At 36.3% G+C, this 22,094-nt stretch overlaps 2 protein-coding genes across 5 annotated transcripts in view; both read left to right on the plus strand.

Moving 5' to 3' along the window:
* Window positions 1-22,094, plus strand: part of MDGA2 (MAM domain containing glycosylphosphatidylinositol anchor 2) — an 842,328-nt gene that overhangs the window by 611,423 nt on the left and 208,811 nt on the right. For all 4 annotated transcript variants that reach the window (XR_009531733.1, XM_060096268.1, XM_060096270.1 and 1 more), the window contains exon 7: window positions 384-713. Coding sequence is in view for 3 of the 4 variants with exons in the window: in XM_060096268.1 (XP_059952251.1) it covers window positions 384-713 (330 nt within the window). In the remaining variant the exon portion in view is untranslated. The remainder of the gene's footprint in view (window positions 1-383; window positions 714-22,094) is intronic.
* On the plus strand, window positions 15,692-16,171 carry LOC132489206 (adenosine 5'-monophosphoramidase HINT1-like). The gene has a single exon (XM_060098130.1). It carries the CDS (start codon window positions 15,692-15,694, stop codon window positions 16,169-16,171), a length of 480 nt encoding a protein of 159 aa, XP_059954113.1.

Here is a 22,094-nt window from a genome sequence, read left to right on the forward strand (position 1 = left end):
GCTTAATGATCCATATAATTATTTTAATCTCTAATACCTAATGACTTTATATAAACATGTTTCATCATTTGTTCAAAATTCAATGGCAACAATGTTTAAGTATCCTATATAGATTTAAAGCATTTTTTATATTATTGGAAAATATTATCCAAGTTATAAAAATCAGTTTTAGAGTGTCTAAGTGACTTAGATCTTTAGATTATTTCTAAATTACCTAAATGAGGTTTATTAATATGCACACTACTTGGAAACTGAAGAAACATATGTACATTTTTCTTTATTTTGTTTTACTTTATTTCAGCCCAGAGATGACTACCTAGAGTGAATGCATCCCTAACATTATGAAAGTAACACTAATAACTTACGAAATTTTTATGTTTTAGCATTAAAAAAAGGACGATTTTGGATCACACCAGATCCTTATCACAAAGATGACAACATCCAGATTGGGCGTGAGGTGAAAATATCTTGCCAAGTAGAAGCTGTTCCTTCTGAGGAGTTAACATTTAGTTGGTTTAAAAATGGTCGTCCATTAAGAAGTTCTGAACGGATGGTTATTACGCAGACTGATCCGGATGTCTCCCCGGGAACGACAAACTTGGACATCATTGATTTAAAATTCACGGATTTTGGGACATACACATGTGTAGCATCTCTGAAGGGAGGAGGAATATCTGATATCAGTATTGATGTTAATATATCCAGCAGCACAGGTAAGAAGCATATTTATGATTCAAAAGATGTTCACATTGAGAATAATTTTCTTTTTTTTACGTAAAACAAAATAGTCTTCAGCCAAGCTAAGAACATTCTAATTTTCAAAAAGCTTCCTGAAACCAAAATCCTAACATTCCAAATGCCCAATAAATATCATATTAAGAGACTTTGATTTTGATTAGATTTACATTAGGTTTTGATTTAGACTTAGATTTGATTTAGATTTACATGAGGTTTTACAGAAATAGTGCAAATAAAGTTAATAGTGTTGTCTATGATAGGTATAGGCTTCTGGGTTAAATGGTACCAGTTTTTAAGTTATTAACTAGGAACTCTCCGTAAAGCCTAAAATTATGTTAATTAATAATGTTAAACACCAAATGGCTAAAGAATTAGGACAATTTTCAGAAATGTGAAGCAAGCAGAAGCTATTTAGTCCATAGAAGAAAATACCAAGAGATAATTTGAGTATTCAAATATAAGGAATATAGAAATGTATTTTCCACCAACAAAACCAATGATAAACATGTTAAAATGGTAATTAGATGTGACTCTTTCAAGAACCTTATGATAGAATCTCTTCACAATGAGAATGGCTAAATATAAAAATAGATTGGATTGAAATTTCTTCTATTAAGGTTAAAACCAAAAATATGCTATCAGTTTTCTCTCAATTAAATGAATGTCTATGGATAAGGAAAATTACAGGGTAATTTTGGTATGGGAGGACATATTAGCTTAATTCTTAGGATGTTTTAAAGCCCTGTGATTCTATGAACTGCAATCAGTATGCATCTGGAGAACTCCAACGTTGCTTTATTTGTTTTGCCAGCTTGTTACTAGACTGAATTTTAATTTAGGATTTTTATATTATCCTAGGGCGAATAATGTGTGTTGAAAACATAGAGCACAAATGTAGATAGCAGACATACTGTTTTTTTTTTTAATTGGAGTATATTTGCTTTACAATGTTGTGTTAGTTTCTGCTGTACAATTAAGTGAATCAGCTCTATGTATACATATATCTCCTCCCTCTTGGACTTCCCTCCCACCCCCATCCCACCCATCTAGGTTATCACAGAGCTTTGAGGGAATTTAAATGGTTGGCTTCTCCTTTCCAGTCAGGCAATATTTTGACTCTTGTATGTTAACAGATTGACCTGAGATTTTGTGTCTTTTCATGATTACAATTGCAATGCACACTGGATTGATTTTACTCCTTAAGGGATATAGTCCATACCTCAGGCTGACCAAATGTGCTTACTTTTCACCATTCTGCATTATTTCTAAAGGTTATTCCATTCTAGGGTGATGAAAGGTACTTGTGTTTGGAAATATGTCCTTTTCTAGGTAACAAACAAACAAAACCACAATAACTATTTTTTATCTAACTTGTGTTCAAAATTAGTGCTATCCCTAGATTGACTCATTTGAGGATATCTAAGGAAAGCTGTTGATATGCTCAGTCAGTCATCATTCATTTATGTATTTATTCAGTCAACAGATATCCATTGAATGCCTGCATCAACATCCTAGGGACACCCATATATGATATTTCCCATAAGAGTAAGAACAATTTTGTAAAATCCATGATCATTTTTCTTTGTTTATGAGAGACAATTTTCCAGATGGTCTACACTGAATTATGACCATTGCTTTGTTTGGTTGGTTGTTTGCCTGGTTTTGTTTGCTTGTTTCTTTTTTGAAACCAATGACAAAAACTTACATGTAAAGAATCAGTGCTCCTATCTAACCAGACTTGTCTGATGGGAGTGCAGTTCATATACTAGTAAACTTAGACAAAAGAGAGAGCAGAGAATGGAGAGGAGAAAGGAGCATTATATAATTATTCACAAAATGAGTCCTAACATTCATTTTTATATACACTAGTTAGTTACCTATTTGAAACTGTATTGTAAATGACCAGCATTGATTCATGAAATTTCCAAAAATCTTAAAAGGAAAATTCCAAAAGATGATCAGAAAAGCAGAAAATCCTCAAGAAATGCCTCTTATTAATAAAAGTTTAGTTGTAATAATTAAGGTTTTTTAACCATTATTACTTGTCTGGTTACCAAAGGTGACAGTACTCGAGATGAAGGAGATATATTAAATCCAAAATACTCCCCTTTTCTGTTCCCTACCCACCACAGACAGACCTAGTTGTGGTCTGTCTCCTCCCTAGAGTGGAAGCTCCATGAAGGCTGGGGCTTTCTCTGTATTGTCCATTGTTGTAATATCAGCATCTGGAACAATACATGGCACTTAGAAGATACTCAATAAATTATAATTAAATCAAAAAAATGAGCTAATTTTTGCATGTAGCTTTCCTTTTAGGTTTCTTTCCTCCTCCTATTATTACCTCTGCAAGGTAGACATTTGGTGTCTCTCTTCTTGATCTTGTAATTCCCTGCAGACTTTAAGAAAATCATTCATAGACCAATTTATACTATTATTTAATATGTTATCACTCTCAGGGGCAAGGCTGGCTCCATAATTTGTGGCATCCAGTGAAATTTTTAAAAATGTGTCCCTTGTTCAGAACTTGATAAGGATTCCATGATGGCAATATCAGAGCATTAAACCAAGTGTGGGACCCTTCTAAGCATGGCTGCACAGGTGACATGCTTGCGGGACTGGCCTGTTCACGGGATTGTATTTTGATAGAGAGGTCTACAGAAGATGGTGTTTAACCCAAAGGATAAGTCACTAATGTGATTACATATTCTATTTTCATGCTGAAACTGGATTTGATGTTTCATTTTGCTTACAGTAGAGTTGAATACCAAAGTGCAGTATAAAGATCTGTAGATCAGAGATTGTGTGATTTAGTTGGTATCAATAAAAATTATTTTTATCCCCACAGAGTAGAAGACTACACTTAAAGCAGTGCTTTAATCTGAAATATAGAGATATTACTGGGGATAGTCTGAGCAAGCTATAGCATGGAGGAAAATCTTAAACTGTATTAATTCTATGAACCATATAGGATTCAGAGGAAATTCCCACAAATTCAGCAAAGTCAAAAAGAAGGAAACTACTGTTAAGACATAAGTAAATGTATGGGGCCCTTTTAGATTTTGGGTTTTGCTAGTTATTACTATTTTAGGGAATTTAGAATTGACCAAGTGGTCAGTGGTTTTTTTATGTGTTAAGCATTGTGATTATGTTAAATGTAAGCAATTTTAGGATGACATCTTAAACTTTAAAAAAATCTGAACCTTTTGTTTTTCATAAAAAATCTTACATTGAATCTTAGTTGTTACTGTGTTTTAAGAGACATATATGAAACTTATTAAGATGAGAATGAGGTACCATAAGGCACTTCTGCCTAAGAGTTTGAAAACTGTTTCTTTAAATGACAGAACTGCATCTCTAGATATGTTTTTGAGGACTTTAAAATTGAAATATAAAATATCTCAGGAAGGTAAATCCTAGTTTACAGAATTATTCATATTTTTTAAAGGCAGTGATTTGATTTAAAAAAAAAACTTTGAAGAGAGAGGCTACATGCATTTTGAAGTTTTCCTCATGCATCTGACTGAATAATAAAAACTATGATATATGTGATAATAGATTATGTCTTCTTTTCACATTAACTCAACATTAGAAATATTTATTTTCCTCCTGGTTCTGCAAACATGCAAACTGTTTTATTGTGAGTATTTGTTGTTCTATCAAGTTAAAATCATGTCCCTTGCAGGTCTTTTACTGTGTTACTGCTCTGTATCTGGCTGTATGTCTCATGGTGACAGACAGTGGGCCTTGCCCATAGGGAGTTTACAATCTAAGTTGTCAAGTTACTTAGTTGTCAGATGATTTAAAAATAAGACACAATATATAGTGGAATGGATGCTGTACTTAAAGTTTTATCAGACTTCTGTAGGAATCGTGAAGGTTTTTGTCAATGTGGGCACAGGAAAATTCCACAGAAAAACAATATTTAAGTTAAATCTTGCTAGAAGGAGCATTATGACAGTGACAGTGAAGGGAGAAAACATTTGGAAAAATATACAGGATGAAGAAAGTCCCAGAAATATTATGTGATTCTTGCTTTTTACTGTAGAATTAATATTAACTGATACTAATACAAACAAGTTTTATTGGTTTATTGCAATTTTATTATTATCCTTAATGAAGCTATATTTTATGTGGCTAGACTGCAGGTAACTTGCATTGTAGTAATTGTAAAGTTCTCAATTAAAAAATTAAATATACTGAAATATTAATTGTTGCAGTTAATCTTGTAAAATGAAAATCTTTCACATATTTGCTGGAAAATGCGTGTAAATTTTAGTCTAAAATTTTGGCAACAGTTAAAATCAACCCTTAAAATATTGTTTCTTGTTTCTTATTTGTTTACATAAGTAGAATTGTTACAGTAGATTTTTAATTTTCAGAGGGTTGCTGAAAAATATCCCATTGCTTACTCCAGTATTGTTATGCATGAAGTCCTTCGGTGCTCTTCAGCTTGCATGTATTCCTTTGCATGACCTGAAAACTCGTAGGTTTATAGTAAACTCTGAAGCATCTGCATCATGCCTAGAAAATATAAACAGTGAGCCTGGTGATCTGTGGAATTCCGTGGTGAGACATCTGGTAGGCACATATAGCAGAAGACTCAATACAAATTTGATGATTTTTTTTTCTCCCCTGTTTGAGTACAGGGACATTTTATATAGCAGAAAATGGAGCAAGATTTAGAGGATTAAACCGGAGGCAGCAACATAAGCATAGGTAAACAGAGAAGGTAACAAATTGAGAAAATTCGTTGGAAATTTTATTTTTGCTGCTGACTACCTGGCTAGTTACTATAATTATGATAGTTAATTGTCTGTACAAGTATTCACACCTGTGAAATAAAAGTTCTTGATAATAGAGGACTATGGTACACAACTAATAAGAATAGTTGATGAGCATGAGAGCAAAAGACACATGATTGTCTTCTTAATTGGATTTGCTTCTTTGCCCTTTTCAAGTTAAGGAGGAGTAGAAACTCCTGAAATTTTGCTAATCAGAACTGAAGTTTTATAGAATGACTATAGTGTGTGATGGGTTGTTTTACGTAAGAGGAAGTCATAAGTAAGACTAACACATGTAAGACCTGACAGTGATTTGATCAGAGAAAACTTCCATGTAGTCAAAGAGTCTGATAATAAATATTTTAGTTTTTCAGGCTATATGGTTTCTGTTGCAACTGTTCTGCTCTGTTAATATAGTAAGAAAGCTGCCACAGACAATAAAATGAATGGGTACCACTTTGTTCCAGTGAAGCTTTATTTACAAAAACAAGTGGTGGACCATATTTTGCCCATAGGCCATAGTGTGCTAACCTCTAACCTAGACTTCTGAAACCCTGTTAATTAAGAAATAAAATCATAACAAAGCTGAACTCTGTGAACTTACTAGGAAATTAAGTTAAATCCACATATAACTTATTTGTTTGTACAAACATCAATATATTTTCTAATGATTGAGGCAAAAATCTCAGTTATTCCTTATTCCTCATTTATGTGTATACAGTTGACCCTTGAACAATGTGGGGGTTAGGGGCACTGACACCTGAGCTGTGAAAAATCCGAGTATATTATAGTCAGGCCCTCCATATTTGAGGTTCCACATCCTCATATTCAACCAGCCCGTGATCATGTAGTGCTATAGTATAGTATAGTGTTTATTGAAAATCCACACAGTTCAAACCCATGTGGTTTAAGGGTCAACTATATTTTACTGGGCTCCTTGTTAAACATATTGCTCTCTGCTAGGGTGCCCAAGTTCTAGAATTTTGCTGCAAGGATTCCTGAGATTACTTTGAAATTGCTTGTCTCATTCCTAGCATATAAGATTTTCTGCTACTGTCTCTATTCTGTTTGTGAACTCTTTCACCTATTTTTTTATCTGTTTCTGTATACATATATTTAAATTTTGAATGGCTCAGGATACAATGAAAAAAAACACAATTTTAAAATAGTGAGATTTACTCCAAACTTTAGAGTCTTCCTGGATATGGAGACAGTTTCCTCATTTCTGAATGGATGGCTGCCTTTCACACTGGCCTTAGGCAGGACTAATTTCATACAGATTGAATTTACTCTTTAGGTGTTGAAAAATTCCTCTCTCTCAGTTGACTCTTGTGTTTATTGGAAGGGGTATTATAACTGTCCCTGATAAGGGCCAAAAAAATAGTGTTTTAATCAGCATGTCAGTAGGGAAACTATCCCCCTAAAAAAACTTTGAATTATCTCTTCTACAGCCATTCCCACTTTCTTTTCATAGGCATTGAAAATGCCTCTTCACCTATATAGCATTGGAACTGGAACTAAACGTGGCTAGCTCATATCTTTACTGTGGCTCTTAGACCCTTAAATTGCTATTGTGTTTAATGAACTTACCAGAGAAAAAATGAACTGCATAATATTGTTTTTATTGACCATGTACACAGAACATTCCTCAGGAAATATTGGGCTTACAGCATACTTGTAGAGATACCTAATTCCATTTGTTTGTGCTTTTTCAGTAAAGGATGATATTAATGTCAGCCTACATGGCAGGCGTAGTTATAAAATTCATATTTAGGTATATAGAATTTACCAAGAAGAATATTTTATGCTTGACATTGCCTATTAGAAAATAGGTTTTACTCCTTATATTAAATGTGTTTTATAAAAATTTATTCAATAATTTGGAATTGTTTCTTCCACTCATTTATTTTAGTCTTACATTGTTCTGTGGCTGATGCAGGCTTTCTACATAGGAGACGTGTAAACACAACAATCTGGAAGTCTTGGGAGTGGTTAGGGGTCTTGTCTGGAAACTGTTTGAATGAGTAATACAGTTGTTTTTTTTTTTAACATCTTTATTGGAGTATAATTGCTTTACAGTGGTGTGTTAGTTTCTGCTTTATAACAAAGTGAATCAGCTATACATATACATATATCCCCATAACTCCTCCCTCTTACATCTCCCTCCCACCTTTCCTATCCCAACCTTCTAGGTGGTCACGAAGCACAGAGCTGATCTCTCTGTGCTATGTGGCTGCTTCCCACTAGCTATCTGTTTTACGTTTGGTAGTGTATATATGTCTGTGACACTCTCCCACTTCATCCCAGCTTACCCTTCCCATCCCCCATGTCCTCAAGTCCATTCTCTACATCAGCGTCTTTACTCGTGTCCTGCCCCTAGGTTCTTCAGAACCATTTTTTTTACAGTTTTTATTCAGATTATATATTTAAAATAATGAAAGAAGGAGGGCAGACAGCAGAAGCAAGAAGAACTACAGTCCTGCAGCCTGTGGAACAAAAACCACATTCACAGAAATATAGACAAGATGAAAAGGCAGAGGGCTATGTACCAGATGAAGGAACAAGATAAAACCCCAGAAAAAAAAAAAACTAAATGAAGTACAGATAGGCAACCTTTCAGAAAAAGAATTCAGAATAATGATAGTGAAGATGATCCAGGACCTCGGAAAAAGAATGGAGGCAAAGATCAAGAAGATGCAAAAAATGTTTAACAAAGACCTAGAAGAATTAAAGAAGAAACAAACAGATGAACAATACAATAACTGAAATGAAAACTACACTAGAAGGAATCAATAGCAGAATAACTGAGGCAGAAGAAAGGATAGGTGACCTGGAAGACAGAATGGTGGAATTCACTGCTGCAGAACAGAATAAAGAAAAAAGAATGAAAAGAAATGAAGGCAGCCTACAAGACCTCTGGGACAACATTAAATGCAACAACATTCGCATTATAGGAGTGCCAGAAGGAGAAGAGAGAAAGGACAAGAGAAAATATTTGCAGAGATTATAGTCGGAAACTTCCCTAACATGGGAAAGGAAATAGCCACCCAAATCCAGGAAGCACAGCGAGTCCCATACAGGATAAACCCAAGGAGAAACACGCCGAGACACATAGTAATCAAACTGGCAAAAATTAAAGACAAAGAAAAATTATTGAAAGAAGCAAGGGGAAAATGACAGATAACATACAAGGGAACTCCCATATGGTTAACCGCTGATTTCTCAGCAGAAACTCTACAAGCCAGAAGGGAGTGGCATGATATACTTAAAGTGATGAAAGGGAAGAACCTACAAACAAGATTACTCTACCCGGCAAGGATCTCATTCAGATTTCATGGAGAAATCAAAAAGTTTACAAACAGGCAAAAGCGAAGAGAATTCAGCACCACCAAACCAGCTCTACAACAAATGCTAAAGGAACTTCTCTAAGTGGGAAACACAAGAAAAGAAAAGGACCTACAAAAGCAAACCCAAAACAAATAAGAAAATGATCATAGGAACATACATATCGATTATTACCTTAAACGTGAATGGATTAAATGCTCCAACCAAAAGACACAGGCTTGCTGAATGGATACAAAAACAAGACCCATATATATGCTGTCTACAAGAGACCCACTTCAGACCTAGGGACACATACAGGCTGAAAGTGAGGGGATGGAAAAAGATATTCCATGCAAATGGAAATCAAAGAAACCTGGAGTAGCAATACTCATATCAGATAAAATAGACTTTAAAATGAAGAATGTTACAAGAGACAAGGAAGGACACTACATAATGAACAAGGGATCGATCCAAGAAGAAGACATAACAATTATAAATATATATGCACCCAACATAGGAGCACCTCAATACATAAGGCAACTGCTAACAGCTGTAAAAGAGGAAAGCAACAGTAGCACAATAATAGTGGGGGACTTTAACACCTCACTTACACCAATGGACAGATAATCCAAAATGAAAATAAATAAGGAAACAGAAGCTTTAAATGACACAATAGACCAGATAGATTTCATTGATATTTATAGGACATTCCATCCAAAAACAGGAGATTACACTTTCTTCTCAAGTGCACACGGAACATTCTGCAGGATAGATCACATCTTGGCTCACAAATCAAGCCTCAGTAAATTTAAGAAAATTGAAATCATATCAAGCATCTTTTCTGAATACAACGCTATGAGATTAGAAATGAATTACAGGGGAAAAAACGTAAAAATCACAAACACATGGAGGCTAAACACTATGTTACTAAATAACCAAGAGATCACTGAAGAAATCAAAGAGAAAATCAAAAAATACCTAGACAAATGAAAATGCAAACATGACAATCTAAGACCTCTGGGATGCAGCAAAAGCAGTTCTGAGAGGGAAGTTTATAGCTATACAAGCCTACCTCAAGAAACAAGAAAAATCTCAAATAAACACTCTAACCTTACACCTAAAGGAACTAGAGAAACAAGAACAAACAAAACCCAAAGTTAGCAGGAAGAAAGAAATCATAACTATCAGGGCAGAAATAAATGAAATAGAAACAAAGAAAACAGTAGCAAAAATCAATAAAACTAAAAGCTGGTTCTTTGAGAAGATAAACAAAATTGATAAACCATTAGCAAGACTCATCAAGAAAAAGAGGGAGAGGACTCAAATCAATAAAATTAGAAATGAAAAAAGAGAAGTTACAACAGACACCTCAGAAATACAACGCATCCTAAGAGACTACTACCAGCAACTCTAGGCCAACAAAATGGACAACCTGGAAGAAATGGACAAATTCTTAGAAAGGTATAACCTCCCAAGACTGAACCAGGAAGAAATAGAAAACATGAACAGACCAATCACAAGTAATGAAATTGAAACTGATTAAAAATCTTCCAACAAACAAAAGTCCAGGACCAGATAGCTTCACAGGTGAATTCTATCAAACATTTAGAGAAGAGCTAACACCCATCCTTCTCAAACTCTTCCCAAATAATTGCGGAGGAAGGAACAATCCCAAACTCATTTTATGAGTCCACCATCACCCTGATACGAAAACCAGACAAAGATACTACAAAAAAAAGAAAATTACAGACCAATATCACTGATGAATATAGATGCAAAAATCCTGAACAAAATACTAGCAAACAGAATCCAACAGCATATTAAAAGGATCATACACCATGATCAAGTGGGATTTTTCCCAGCAATGCAAGGATTCGTAAATATATGGAAATCAATCATTGTGATACACCATGTTAACAAATTGAAGAAAGAAACAATATGATCATCTCAATAGATGCAGAAAAAGCTTTTGACAAAATTCAACACCCATTTATGATAAAAACTCTGCAGAAAGTGGGCACAGAGAGAACCTACCTCAACATAATAAAGGCCATATATGACAAACCCACAGAAAACATCATTCTCAGTGGTGAAAAATGGAAAGCATTTCCTTTAAGATCAGAAACAAGACAAGGATATCCACTCTCACCGCTGTTATTCAACATAGTTTTGGAAGTCCTAGCCATGACAATCAGAGAAGAAAAAGAAATAAAAGGAATACAAATTGGAAAAGAAGAAGTAAAACTGTCACTGTTTGCAGATGACATGATACTATACATAGAGCATCCTAAAGATGCCACCAGAAAACCACTAGAGCTAATCAATGAATTTGGTATAGTAGCAGGATACAAAATTAATGCACATAAATGTCTTGCATTCCTATACACTAATGATGAAAAATCTGAAAGAGAAATTAAGAAAACACTCCATTTACCATTGCAACAAAAATAATAAAATACCTAGGAATAAACCTTCCTAGGGAGACAAAAGACCTGTATGCAGAAAACTATAAGACATTGATGAAAGAAATTAAAGATGATACAAATAGTTCGAGAGATATACCATGTTCTTGGATTGGAAATCTATATTGTGAAAATGACTATACTACCCAAAGCAATCTACAGATTCAGTGCAATCCCTATCAAATTACCAATGGCATTTTTTTACAGAACTAGAACAAAAATCTTAAAATTTGTATGGAGACACAAAAGACCCCAAATAGCCAAAGCAGTCTTGAGGGAAAAAAACGGAGCTGGAGGAATCAGACTCCCTGACTTCAGACTATACTACAAAGCTACAGTAATCAGCACAATATGGTACTGTCACAAAAACAGAAACCTAGATCAATGCAACAAGATAGAAAGCCCACAGGTAAACCCACACTCCTATGGTAAACTAATCCATGACAAAGGAGGCAAGGATATACAATGGGGAAAAGACAGTCTCTTCAACAAGTGGTGCTGGGAAAACTGGACAGCTACATGTAAAAGAATGAAATTAGAACAGTCCCTAACACCATACACAAAAATAAACTCAAAATGGATTAGAGACCTAAATGTAAGACTGGACACTATAAAAATCTTAGAGGAAAACATAGGGAGAACACTCTTTGACATAAATCACAGCAAGATCTTTTTTGATCCACCTCCTAGAGTTATGGAAATAAAAACAAAAATAAACAAATGGGACCTAATGAAACTTAAAATCTTTTGCACAGCAAAGGAAACCATAAATACGACCAAAAGACAACCCTCAGGATGGGAGAAAATATTTGCAATTGACAAAGATTTAATCTCCAAAATTTACAAGCAGCTCATGCAGCTCAATATCAAAAAAACAAACAACCGAATCCAAAACTGGGCAGAAGACCTAAATAGACATTTCTCCAAAGAAGACATACAGATGGACAAGAAGCACATGAAAAGCTGCTCAAACATCACTCATTATTAGAGAAATGTAAATCAAAACTACAATGAGGTATCACCTCACACCAGTTAGAATGGGTTTCATCAGATAATCTACAAACAACAAATGCTGGAGAGAGTGTGGAGGAAAGGGAACCCCCTTGCACTGTTGGTGGGAATGTAAACTGATACAGCCACTATGGAGAACATTATGGAGGTTCCTTACAAAATAAAAATCGAGGGCTTCCCTGGTGGCAGAGTGGTTGAGAGTTTGCCTACCAATGCAGGGGACACGGGTTTGTGCCCCGGTCTGGGAAGATCCCACATGCCACAGAGCGGCTGGGCCCATGAGCCATGGCTGCTGAGCCTGTGCATCTGGAGCCTGTGCTCTGCAATGGGAGAGGCCACAACAGTGAGAAGCCCGTGACCACGAAAAAAAATAAAATAAAAATAAAAATAAAAAAAATAGAATTACCATATAATCTAGAAATCCCACTACTGGGCATACACCCAGAGAAAACCACAATTCAAAATGACACATGCACCCCAATGTTCATTGCAGCACTCTTTACAACAGCCAGGTCGTGGAAGCAACCTAAATAGCCATTGACAGACGAATGGATAAAGAAGAAGTGGTATACATATACAATGGAATATTACTCAGCCATAAAAAGGAACGAAATTGGGTCATTGGTTGAGAGGGGGATGGATCTATAGCCTGTCATACAGAGTGAAGTAAGTCAGAAAGAGAAAAACAAATATTGTGTATTAACGCATATATGTGGAACCTAGAAAAATGGTACAGATGAACCAGTTTGCAGGGCAGAAATTGAGACACGGATGTAGAGAACAAACGTATGGACTCCAAGCGGGGAAGCCGTGGGGGGGGTGGGGGGGTGATGAATTGGGCGATTGGGATTGACATGCATATACTGATGTGTATAACATTGATGACTAATAAGAACCTGCTGTATAAAAAAATAAATAAAATAAAATTCAAAATTTTTTAAAAAAGAGAACAAATGAAAAGCCAAAAAATATATATTATGAAAGAAAAGTAGCAAAGATTTCTAAAAATGGTTATACTTACACTAAATTAAGTTTGAGAAAATGTCAGTTGTCCACATCAGATATTATTGTTTGTATTATTATTGTTTTTATCATTTAGCCTCAGGTAGCATTGATGAAGAATGTTTGGAGCTAAAGTCTAGTGCCCTATTGATATCAATCATTCAAACAGTCCAAAATCCACGCTTGAATATTTTCAGAGTAAAGACACCTCCAGAAGGCTTACCAAATGCCCCATTAGAATATGCTAAACGACCTTGGAGAGAAATTGCTAAAATTACACAAAATAAAGGTATGTTAAATTAAATGAGAGCAGTTTACAGAGACTTCCTAAAATGTCTGAGGTTTTCTTAATAAAAATAGGAAACCGGGCTTCACTGGTGGCGCAGTGTTGAGAGTCCGCCTGCCAATGCAGGGGACGCGAGTTTGTGCCCCGGTCCGGGAGGATCCCACCTGCTGCAGAGTGGCTGAGCCCATGGTCCGTGGCCGCTGGGCCTGCGCATCTGGAGCCTATGCTCCGTGACGTGAGAGGCCACAGCAGTGAGAGGCCCGTGTACCGCAAAAAAAAAAAAAAAATAGGAAACCTACCACAAGGGATGAACACAGTATTTACAGCTTATGTCACTGGTATTTTTTCCCTTCCATTTGGAATATCTGACCTTTATTTCACAAGCCCTCAGCCTTAAATAATCTGTTCTTAGCGGAGGAAGATTGCGGTTGAAAATTTAAATTTGAGAGTCAAGGTTAACTGACAATTCAAGTAGGAATAATGCCAAGTGTTCCAATATGGTAAAGAGAAATTAGGTAGAGCTGTCTTCCACAATTCTGGGATTAACTCAGGAAATGTAGTGCACATTCAACCCCCCAAAATATTTATTAAACAACCACTATAGGAAAGGGACTATAGGAAGAAATAAAAATGTATAGGGTCTAGTTCATGGATTTTATATCCCATACACTTGAAAATTTTTATTAACAGATGAAGTCAAGTAATTGCTTTGTAAACTCTCAGAGTGATATAGAAGCATACAGGATGAAATTATTGAATCTATTCAGCAAGAGTTCCATAGAGCAGGCAGCATCTGAGCTGGATTAAGAATGGGGATTATTTGGCATTAGATCTTAGGAGGAAATGAATTAATTAGATCTCCTTCACACAGTCAAGAACAACCACAGAATTTTATCAAGGTAGCAGCATAATCAGATTGGTGTTAGGAGGGCCTATTCATTGGGTGAATCTGCAGTGTTCCCAAAAGAGACAAAGGAAAGATGGTGGAGAAATAGAAGAGAGTTTCAGAAGACATTACAGAAGTTTCGCAATCAATCAGTTGGGCAAAGAAAACTTTTCCTCTGTTTTCCCAACATTGTAGAATACCTTTGCATTGTGAGGAGGTGTTCAGTGAGTCAGTTAGTGATAATGTGAGAGAGGAGGCAGAACATTTTTATTAGGAAGTAAATTAAGGCAGTGGAGATATGTATTACTTTATGGGTGTGTCACGTGAGAGAGGGAAAGATACAGAAAGCTTAGCTGGTAGAAGAAGCATGAGACTCGCTCATAAACTACATCTGAGAAGTCAGGTAACCTCTTTACATCTTAGTTCCTTTTCTCTCCACCACAGCTTTAGGATACTTTTAAGAAAGAGTTTGAGGAAATAGAGTGGAAGAAAAGGAATATAAGGAAAAAAAAGAGTCTGCCCATTAGAGTGTGTGTGTGGTGGTCAGGTTGGGGGGGACACTATTTATTTTGCTGAAGAGGTTGATAGGAATCAGATGAGGTGCTGAGGGACACTCACAACCTCCTTAAGGGGCAGTTAAGTTAGTGACCAATGCTCTCAAGTCAATTGGGAGAGTGCCTGATTGATATCAGGCAGCTTAGTGTGTGCAGAGCCCTGGACTTGGGTCCAGGCCCAAATTTACCACTTAATAGCATTGCAACCTTATGTCTGGCTGGACCCCAAAACTTTCCATCTGTAGAATAAAGGGATCAGCTGGGTAACTTATTTCTAAATGGTGTTCCAATGGCAACTAGAGATTTTTAAAAACTATTCTCAGGGTCTACTGAACTGCGCGGGGAAGGGAAGTAACCAGATGAGAATTTTACCCTTTTTTATTTCCCTTGCCATTTCACATAGAACAAAATATATCTCTCTTTTATATATAGAACTTCTATCTACAATTAAATTTGGACAGAGGATTCTGACTTAAGTTCACAAACACATACATGTGCACACAGTATTAAAAACATATAGTTGAAAGCCATTTGCTTAGATGAGTTCTTCCAGTCCTCCCAAAGTATGTTACACTTCTTTGATTCCAAAATGTTATACTTCAGTTCAGAATATGGTAATGCCACATTCTGAGGAACGTTAAGTCTAAATGAGGGACTTAAGGAAAGGTTTGAGAGGACAGATTGGTTTGGGATTAGGTGTACTTGAAAGGTTGGTAAGATATTCTCAAGTTTCTGGTGACCAATTAGAAAGTAGGGTTTGGGCTGAGGCTCAGGCTTCCTGGCCTGGTGGTGACACAATTTTGGGGAAGATCATTCACAAGGAAATTCCAGCCAAAATCATTTATGAGGATGACCAATGTCTCGCTTTCCATGACATTTCCCCTCAAGCACCAACACATTTTCTGGTGATACCCAAGAAACATATATCCCAGATTTCTGCAGCAGAAGATAATGGTGAAAGTCTTCTTGGACATTTAATGATTGTTGGCAAGAAATGTGCTGCTGATCTGGGCCTGAAGAAGGGTTATAAAATGGTGGTGAATGAAGGTTCAGATGGGGGACAGTCTGTCTATCGTGTTCATCTCCATGTTCTTGGAGGTCGGCAGATGAATTGGCCTCCTGGTTAAGCATGTTGTAGGGATAATTTTCCCTTCTCTCTTCAGTGATCAAGTTTTCAAGTTTCAATATGCTAAACAATACTTTTATATTTTTTTTTGCCTGTGTATGGAGAGATTGCAGAAATAATTTTAAAAACCCATACATAATAAAAGATTGTTGTATGGTCCAAAAAAAAAAAAGTAGGGTTTAATAATCGAGAGAAAAGTCAGAAGTAGAACATGGACTTCACAAGTAGTTGCCTTAACTAGAAGTGGATGAGCTTATCCAAGAAGAGAGTATGAAGCAAAAACAAACAAACAAAATGTCCAAGGACATGGTGGAAAAAGCAGAAACCATGAAGAAAATGGAAAAAAAAGTGGTCAGTGGAAACCAAATGAAAGAAGGGAATATCCAGTGGAAAACTTCCTGTATTTACAGCATCTTTAGGGCCTTCAATATCTTTTCATCAGCATGTGAAGATTATATTTGTTTCAGGTACTTTAATATTGATGCATGGAATTTGATAGTGGAAGTGAGCTCTTATATTTCTTCAAGTGAAAGGATTGGGAATTGGAGGAGGGAAGGTGGGTGGGAAGGAGAGAAAAGAGAGAGAATGAGAGAAAGAGATTTACAGACAGTAACAATTACACTAATTCTCTTTTCAATTAGATCATTTACAAAAGTGAGAAGGATATTGGAAACATTTTTAGTTGGCCTTGTCAGGAAGTTATAAGTTGTTTTGAGAAGCATAAATTATATCAATATTTCTACTGCCTATTTTTGGGGAGAGCATAAGTGCAAAGATTGGCTGCATTAAGTTAATTCTTTGTTTTCTGTAGTAGTTGAATAAACATTAATCATGTTTTTATATTGCATTTTCTCATAAAACTGAATCTATCTAATTATGAAAATAACATCAGATTTACGATTTTCCTCCAATTATCATCTTAAAATATCCAGCACTTTCTTCCCCAAATATCAGAACCAAGATTCTACCTTACAAGCCATAGTTTAACAGTGGTTTATTAGCTGTTGTCTAATTACTGTGTCATGTGTTGAGGATTTCCTTCACTTGGCAGAATTCAACACTTTTTGAAATTCCAAGATTACATTGAGATAAGAGCAGGTCAATGAGAAATAGGAATGAATGCCCAATTTATGTTTCCTATACCCTTCATCCACTTCTAAATGCAAGCCATGGGGACATGGAAACTATTTGAATTTTAAATGACTGAATAAAGATTCTTCTAATCCAGAGGACTGAACACAATTAGTTAGTTCCATAATTTGCACTTAATATTTTAATAACTAGCAATAACTTATACACAAGTTAAAGAAAGAATTATGAAAATTATATTCATTAACTGATGAAGAATAAATGTCTCCATCAAACTCATAGTTGAGAATGGATGTAAATCAGGGTATATTATTTAAAGCTACAATACCAGGACTCACTCTGCATCTCTTGACTAGAGGAGAAGATAGAGATGTGGGGAGTGGTATTAGATTCACTACTGATATGATTATGATAACACTTGGAATTTTTATGTCATTTTTAGATGATACTACCAAGCTACCATTATCAATTGAAGAACAGAGAAATAAATAGAAGTAGCCATAGAGACTAGATCCATAGACTAACAGTTTGATCACTGTTTTGGACTATGTGATAGCAAAAGATCTAGAATCCTAGGTTTCTGGCATTAGACAGAACAATTATTATAGTGATATAATTTGTTTGTAGTGACTAGGTTTCATTTTACAGTTTGGAATGTCTTAAAGCTATTTCCTACAATACCTCCAAAATAGAAGTTAGAACTACCATTAGTGCAAAGGACTTTCCCCTGAAAATCTGCTTACAAATGAATTCATTTTAATATATAAAAAGGGCCTCATTAGTTTTTACAGTCTTAATTTTTCATCCTTCATTGTGCGATATCAGTGAGCTTAGCAAAGAGATTAAATAAATTTAGAAAATCATTACACTTAGGATTTTGGTGGCACAATTTGAGGATATTTATGAATTCTGAATATTTATTTTTAAATAAAAATAAAAGATTATTGGGGCAGGTTCCCATATACCTATTTTGTAAAACTTTTTTTTTTTTTTTTTTTTTTTTTTTTTTGCGGTATGTGGGCCTCTCACTGTTGTGGCCTCTCCCGTTGCGGAGCACAGGCTCCGGATGCGCAGGCCCAGCGGCCATGGCTCACGGGCCCAGCCGCTCCGCGGCATATGGGATCCTCCCAGACCGGGGCACGAACCCGTATCCCCTGCATCGGCAGGCGGACTCTTAACCACTGCGCCACCAGGGAGGCCCTTGTAAAACATTTTAAAAAGATTTCTAAATGTCTGTTATTGGCATCGTTTTTAAATACTGAAGATGTTTATAGATTACCTAGTGCCTTCCATTTATAGAGAGGGAAATGGGATCCCAAATCTCAGGTACTTGTTCACTTCCTATAGCCATAACCTGATTCAAGTATACAATCTCAGATTCCAAATTCAGTATAAGTTTGCAGCATCTTACGTTAAATGGGTATGTCCCTTTACTATCGCAGGTGATTATGTTATTCGGTTATGGCCTTTGACAAGGGCCTTGCATCAAAAGATCACTGTAGGCAGGTACTAAAATATTCTAAAAGGAATTCAGGTAATATTGTAGTTGGTTCATGTGACCATGTTGGGTTGATAGTGGGGCACAACACTCTCCCCTACTCTGAGAACACCGCTTCAAAGAGTGTTAGGATGTCAGGTCCCATTTTCTCATCTCATATTCCTCTCACTAAAATGGGGCATGGCCTTAACCTGTTCTAACCTAGGTGCATAGATTGAGCAATATTCATTTCACCAAAGGAGACCACTTTCAGCGTTATGCTAGGTTAAAAATTCTTTAGGGCAACTCAACAAGATGATACTTGTCTTGTTCTAGCTTCCTGAGAAGAGTGGACCCAGGGTTTGTGTCTTTAAAATGCTGCCTAACCACACCTAGGGATGTGTACTCCTGAGTGGCATGAATTACATATTAAAGTAACCCTAGTCTATACATTAAAACTTGCAGCACGCAAGTGTAGATCACATTGTCTATGGTGAAGTATTTTTTTTAACTTTTATAGCAACGTAACAAAAACATAGAAAATGCATGAATTGTAAGTATAAAGCTTAAATAGTTTACACACATATATATCCACACCCAGTTTAGGAAGCAAAGCATTAGCATATGCTGAAGCATTTCAAAGTGTTGAACATCGGTCAATTCTGACTGCAAAACCCAGGTTCTTTACACAAAACACACAGCTTCTCAATGGAACAAGCACACGTAATGAGATTTCAGACTCCAGGGATAAACTGTGAGAAATGTAAATATTTCTGTTGAGTGAATCCATTTCAGAAAACCCAAATCATGGCATGTCTGCCTTCTTACCTCTCTGACTAAAGAATTGGAGCCTGGGTGGTCCTGTTGGGTGAAAGTCAGCCTAAGAAACAGCCTAGGCTCAGAACTGAAAGCTTTAGATAAGGAGACAAGAAAATAGTTTGCAGGGGAAGGGGAGAACTGAGGACAGCAGATTCCGCTGAGTACATAAATAAATCAGGTAAATACATCAGAATTTCCCAAATTTTAGGGATGTTCTACCATAATAATGATGAGATTTAAAAAGATGTGAAATTAAAAGCATATCATTGCACTTTTAAAAAAGGTTCTGGGCTTCCCTGGTGGTGCAGTGGTTGAGAGTCCGCCTGCCGATGCAGGGGACACGGGTTCGTGCTCCGGTCCGGGAAGATCCCACATGCCGCGGAGCGGCTGGGCCTGCGAGCCATGACCGCTGAGCCTGCGCGTCCGAAGCCTGTGCTCCGCAACGGGAGAGGCCACAACAGTGAGAGGCCCGCATACGGCAAAAAAAAAAAAAAAAAAAAGGTTCTATGCACAGTACGAAATATATTAGTAATTTAAATACACGAAGTAGAAATAATAAAATGACAAGGAGTTCAAATGTCTGCACTCTAAAATGCACTTAGTATGAATTACAGTTCACTATAAATGAAACATAAATAGTCCACTTTCACCAAGACTATCTAAATAATACTTGTAAACAAAATGTATTTAGTTGACATTTAAACGGAAATACCCTTGCTTAGGAATAAAATGGAATGTAAAAGTATATTAATAAAATGGTACTAAACTCTATTCACACACTTATTAGCTTAGAATGAGTTATATATCATTCCAATCAGTGATGTTATATGAGTTTTTATGTGGTTTTAAAATTAGGCCCATATTTTTACTGTAGCATTCTATACTTCTACAGACTGGCAGAATGGATCATAAAATACAATCATGCATTTGTAGAATATTTGTTAATAAAGTGTCCATGTGTTATAAGGAAACCCTTCTCCTATGTTTTAACTGACCAGGTCTCTGCTAATGGATCTGTTAATTAAACCTCATTTGCTCTAAAGAACACGTGGTCCTGATCTGTTGATGGAACATTGTGTTCACTGGTTGTTTCACTTTGCTCTTAACAAAGCATGAAAGAGCCAGCTTCATTTTATGTCAAAATGTTTATTAAAATGGTGATAGTGTCTATTTCCACAGGATAAGGCATATTCAGTAGTACATAATCAGTGATGTAATTAGGGAATTTGTAAACCACAGGCATTGTTCAGAGTGATGATGTATAAGAGGCTAAACAATGTCAGATGGATTCTACAAGGAGACAAATGGCCTTTTTATTATAGAAGTAAATTGATTTTTCTAGCCATTAGGCACTGAAGAGTTTATCACTGTGAGCAACAGTTGCTCTAGAATAGCGGTCCCCAACCTTTTTGGCACCAGGGACAGGTTTCGTGGAAGACAGTTATTCCACAGACTGGGAGTGGTGCGTGGAGAAGGGGGCCAGATGGTTCAGGCGGTAATGCGAGCGATGGGGGGTGGCAGGTGAAGCTTCGCTGGCCCGCCTGCCTCTCACCTCCTGCTGTGCAGCCCGGTTCCCCAACAGGCCACGGACCAGTACCGGTCCACGACTCAGAGATTGGGGACCCCTGCTCTAGAAAATAAAATAAATTGTGGATTTCTTTAAAGCATCTTTCTTTTGCTATGCTTTCATTGCACTTTTGATATATAAATTATAGCTTATCCTCCTTTTAATTTAGAATTCCTTCACCCACAGGGAAGCAATCACATAATTAACATGATCAGACAGTTCCTTTTTACTTATTGGTTCCCAGTTTTCATGGCAACACCCTGACCTTTGTGAAAATGTACAACAATGACATTTTGTCATCTTCATAAGAGAGAGATAGATGTATTGAGGAATGTCTAAACCTCATTACTTCATAGGAATAGAATGGGCGCTAGGATATCTGTATTTTTTTTAACATCTTTATTGGAGTATAATTGCTTTACAGTGGTGTGTTAGTTTCTGCTTTATAACAAAGTGAATCAGTTATACATATACATATATCCCCATATCTCTTCCCTCTTCTGTCTCCCTCCCTTCCGCCCTCCCTATCCCACCCCTCTAGGTGGTCACAAAGCACCGAACTGATCTCCCTGTGCTATGCTGCTGCTTCCCACTAGCTATCTACCTTACATTTGGTACTGTATATATGTCCATGCCACTCTCTCACTTTGTCCCAGCTTATCCTTCCCCCTCCCCACATCCTCAAGTCCATTCCCTAGTAGGTCTGTGTCTTTATTCCCATCTTAGCCCTAGGTTCTTCATGACATTGTTTGTTTTCTTAGATTCCATATATATGTGTTAGCATATGGTATTTGTCTTTCTCTTTCTGACTTACTTCACTCTGTATGACAGACTCTAGGTCCATCCACCTCAGTACAAATAACTCAATTTCATTTCTTTTTATGGCGAGTAATATTCCATTGTATATATGTGCCACATCTTCTTTATCCATTCATCTGATGTTGGACACTTAGGTTGCTTCCATCTCCTGGC

This window comes from Mesoplodon densirostris, chromosome 4 (genome assembly GCF_025265405.1).
Source record: "Mesoplodon densirostris isolate mMesDen1 chromosome 4, mMesDen1 primary haplotype, whole genome shotgun sequence".
NCBI lineage: Eukaryota > Metazoa > Chordata > Mammalia > Artiodactyla > Ziphiidae > Mesoplodon > Mesoplodon densirostris.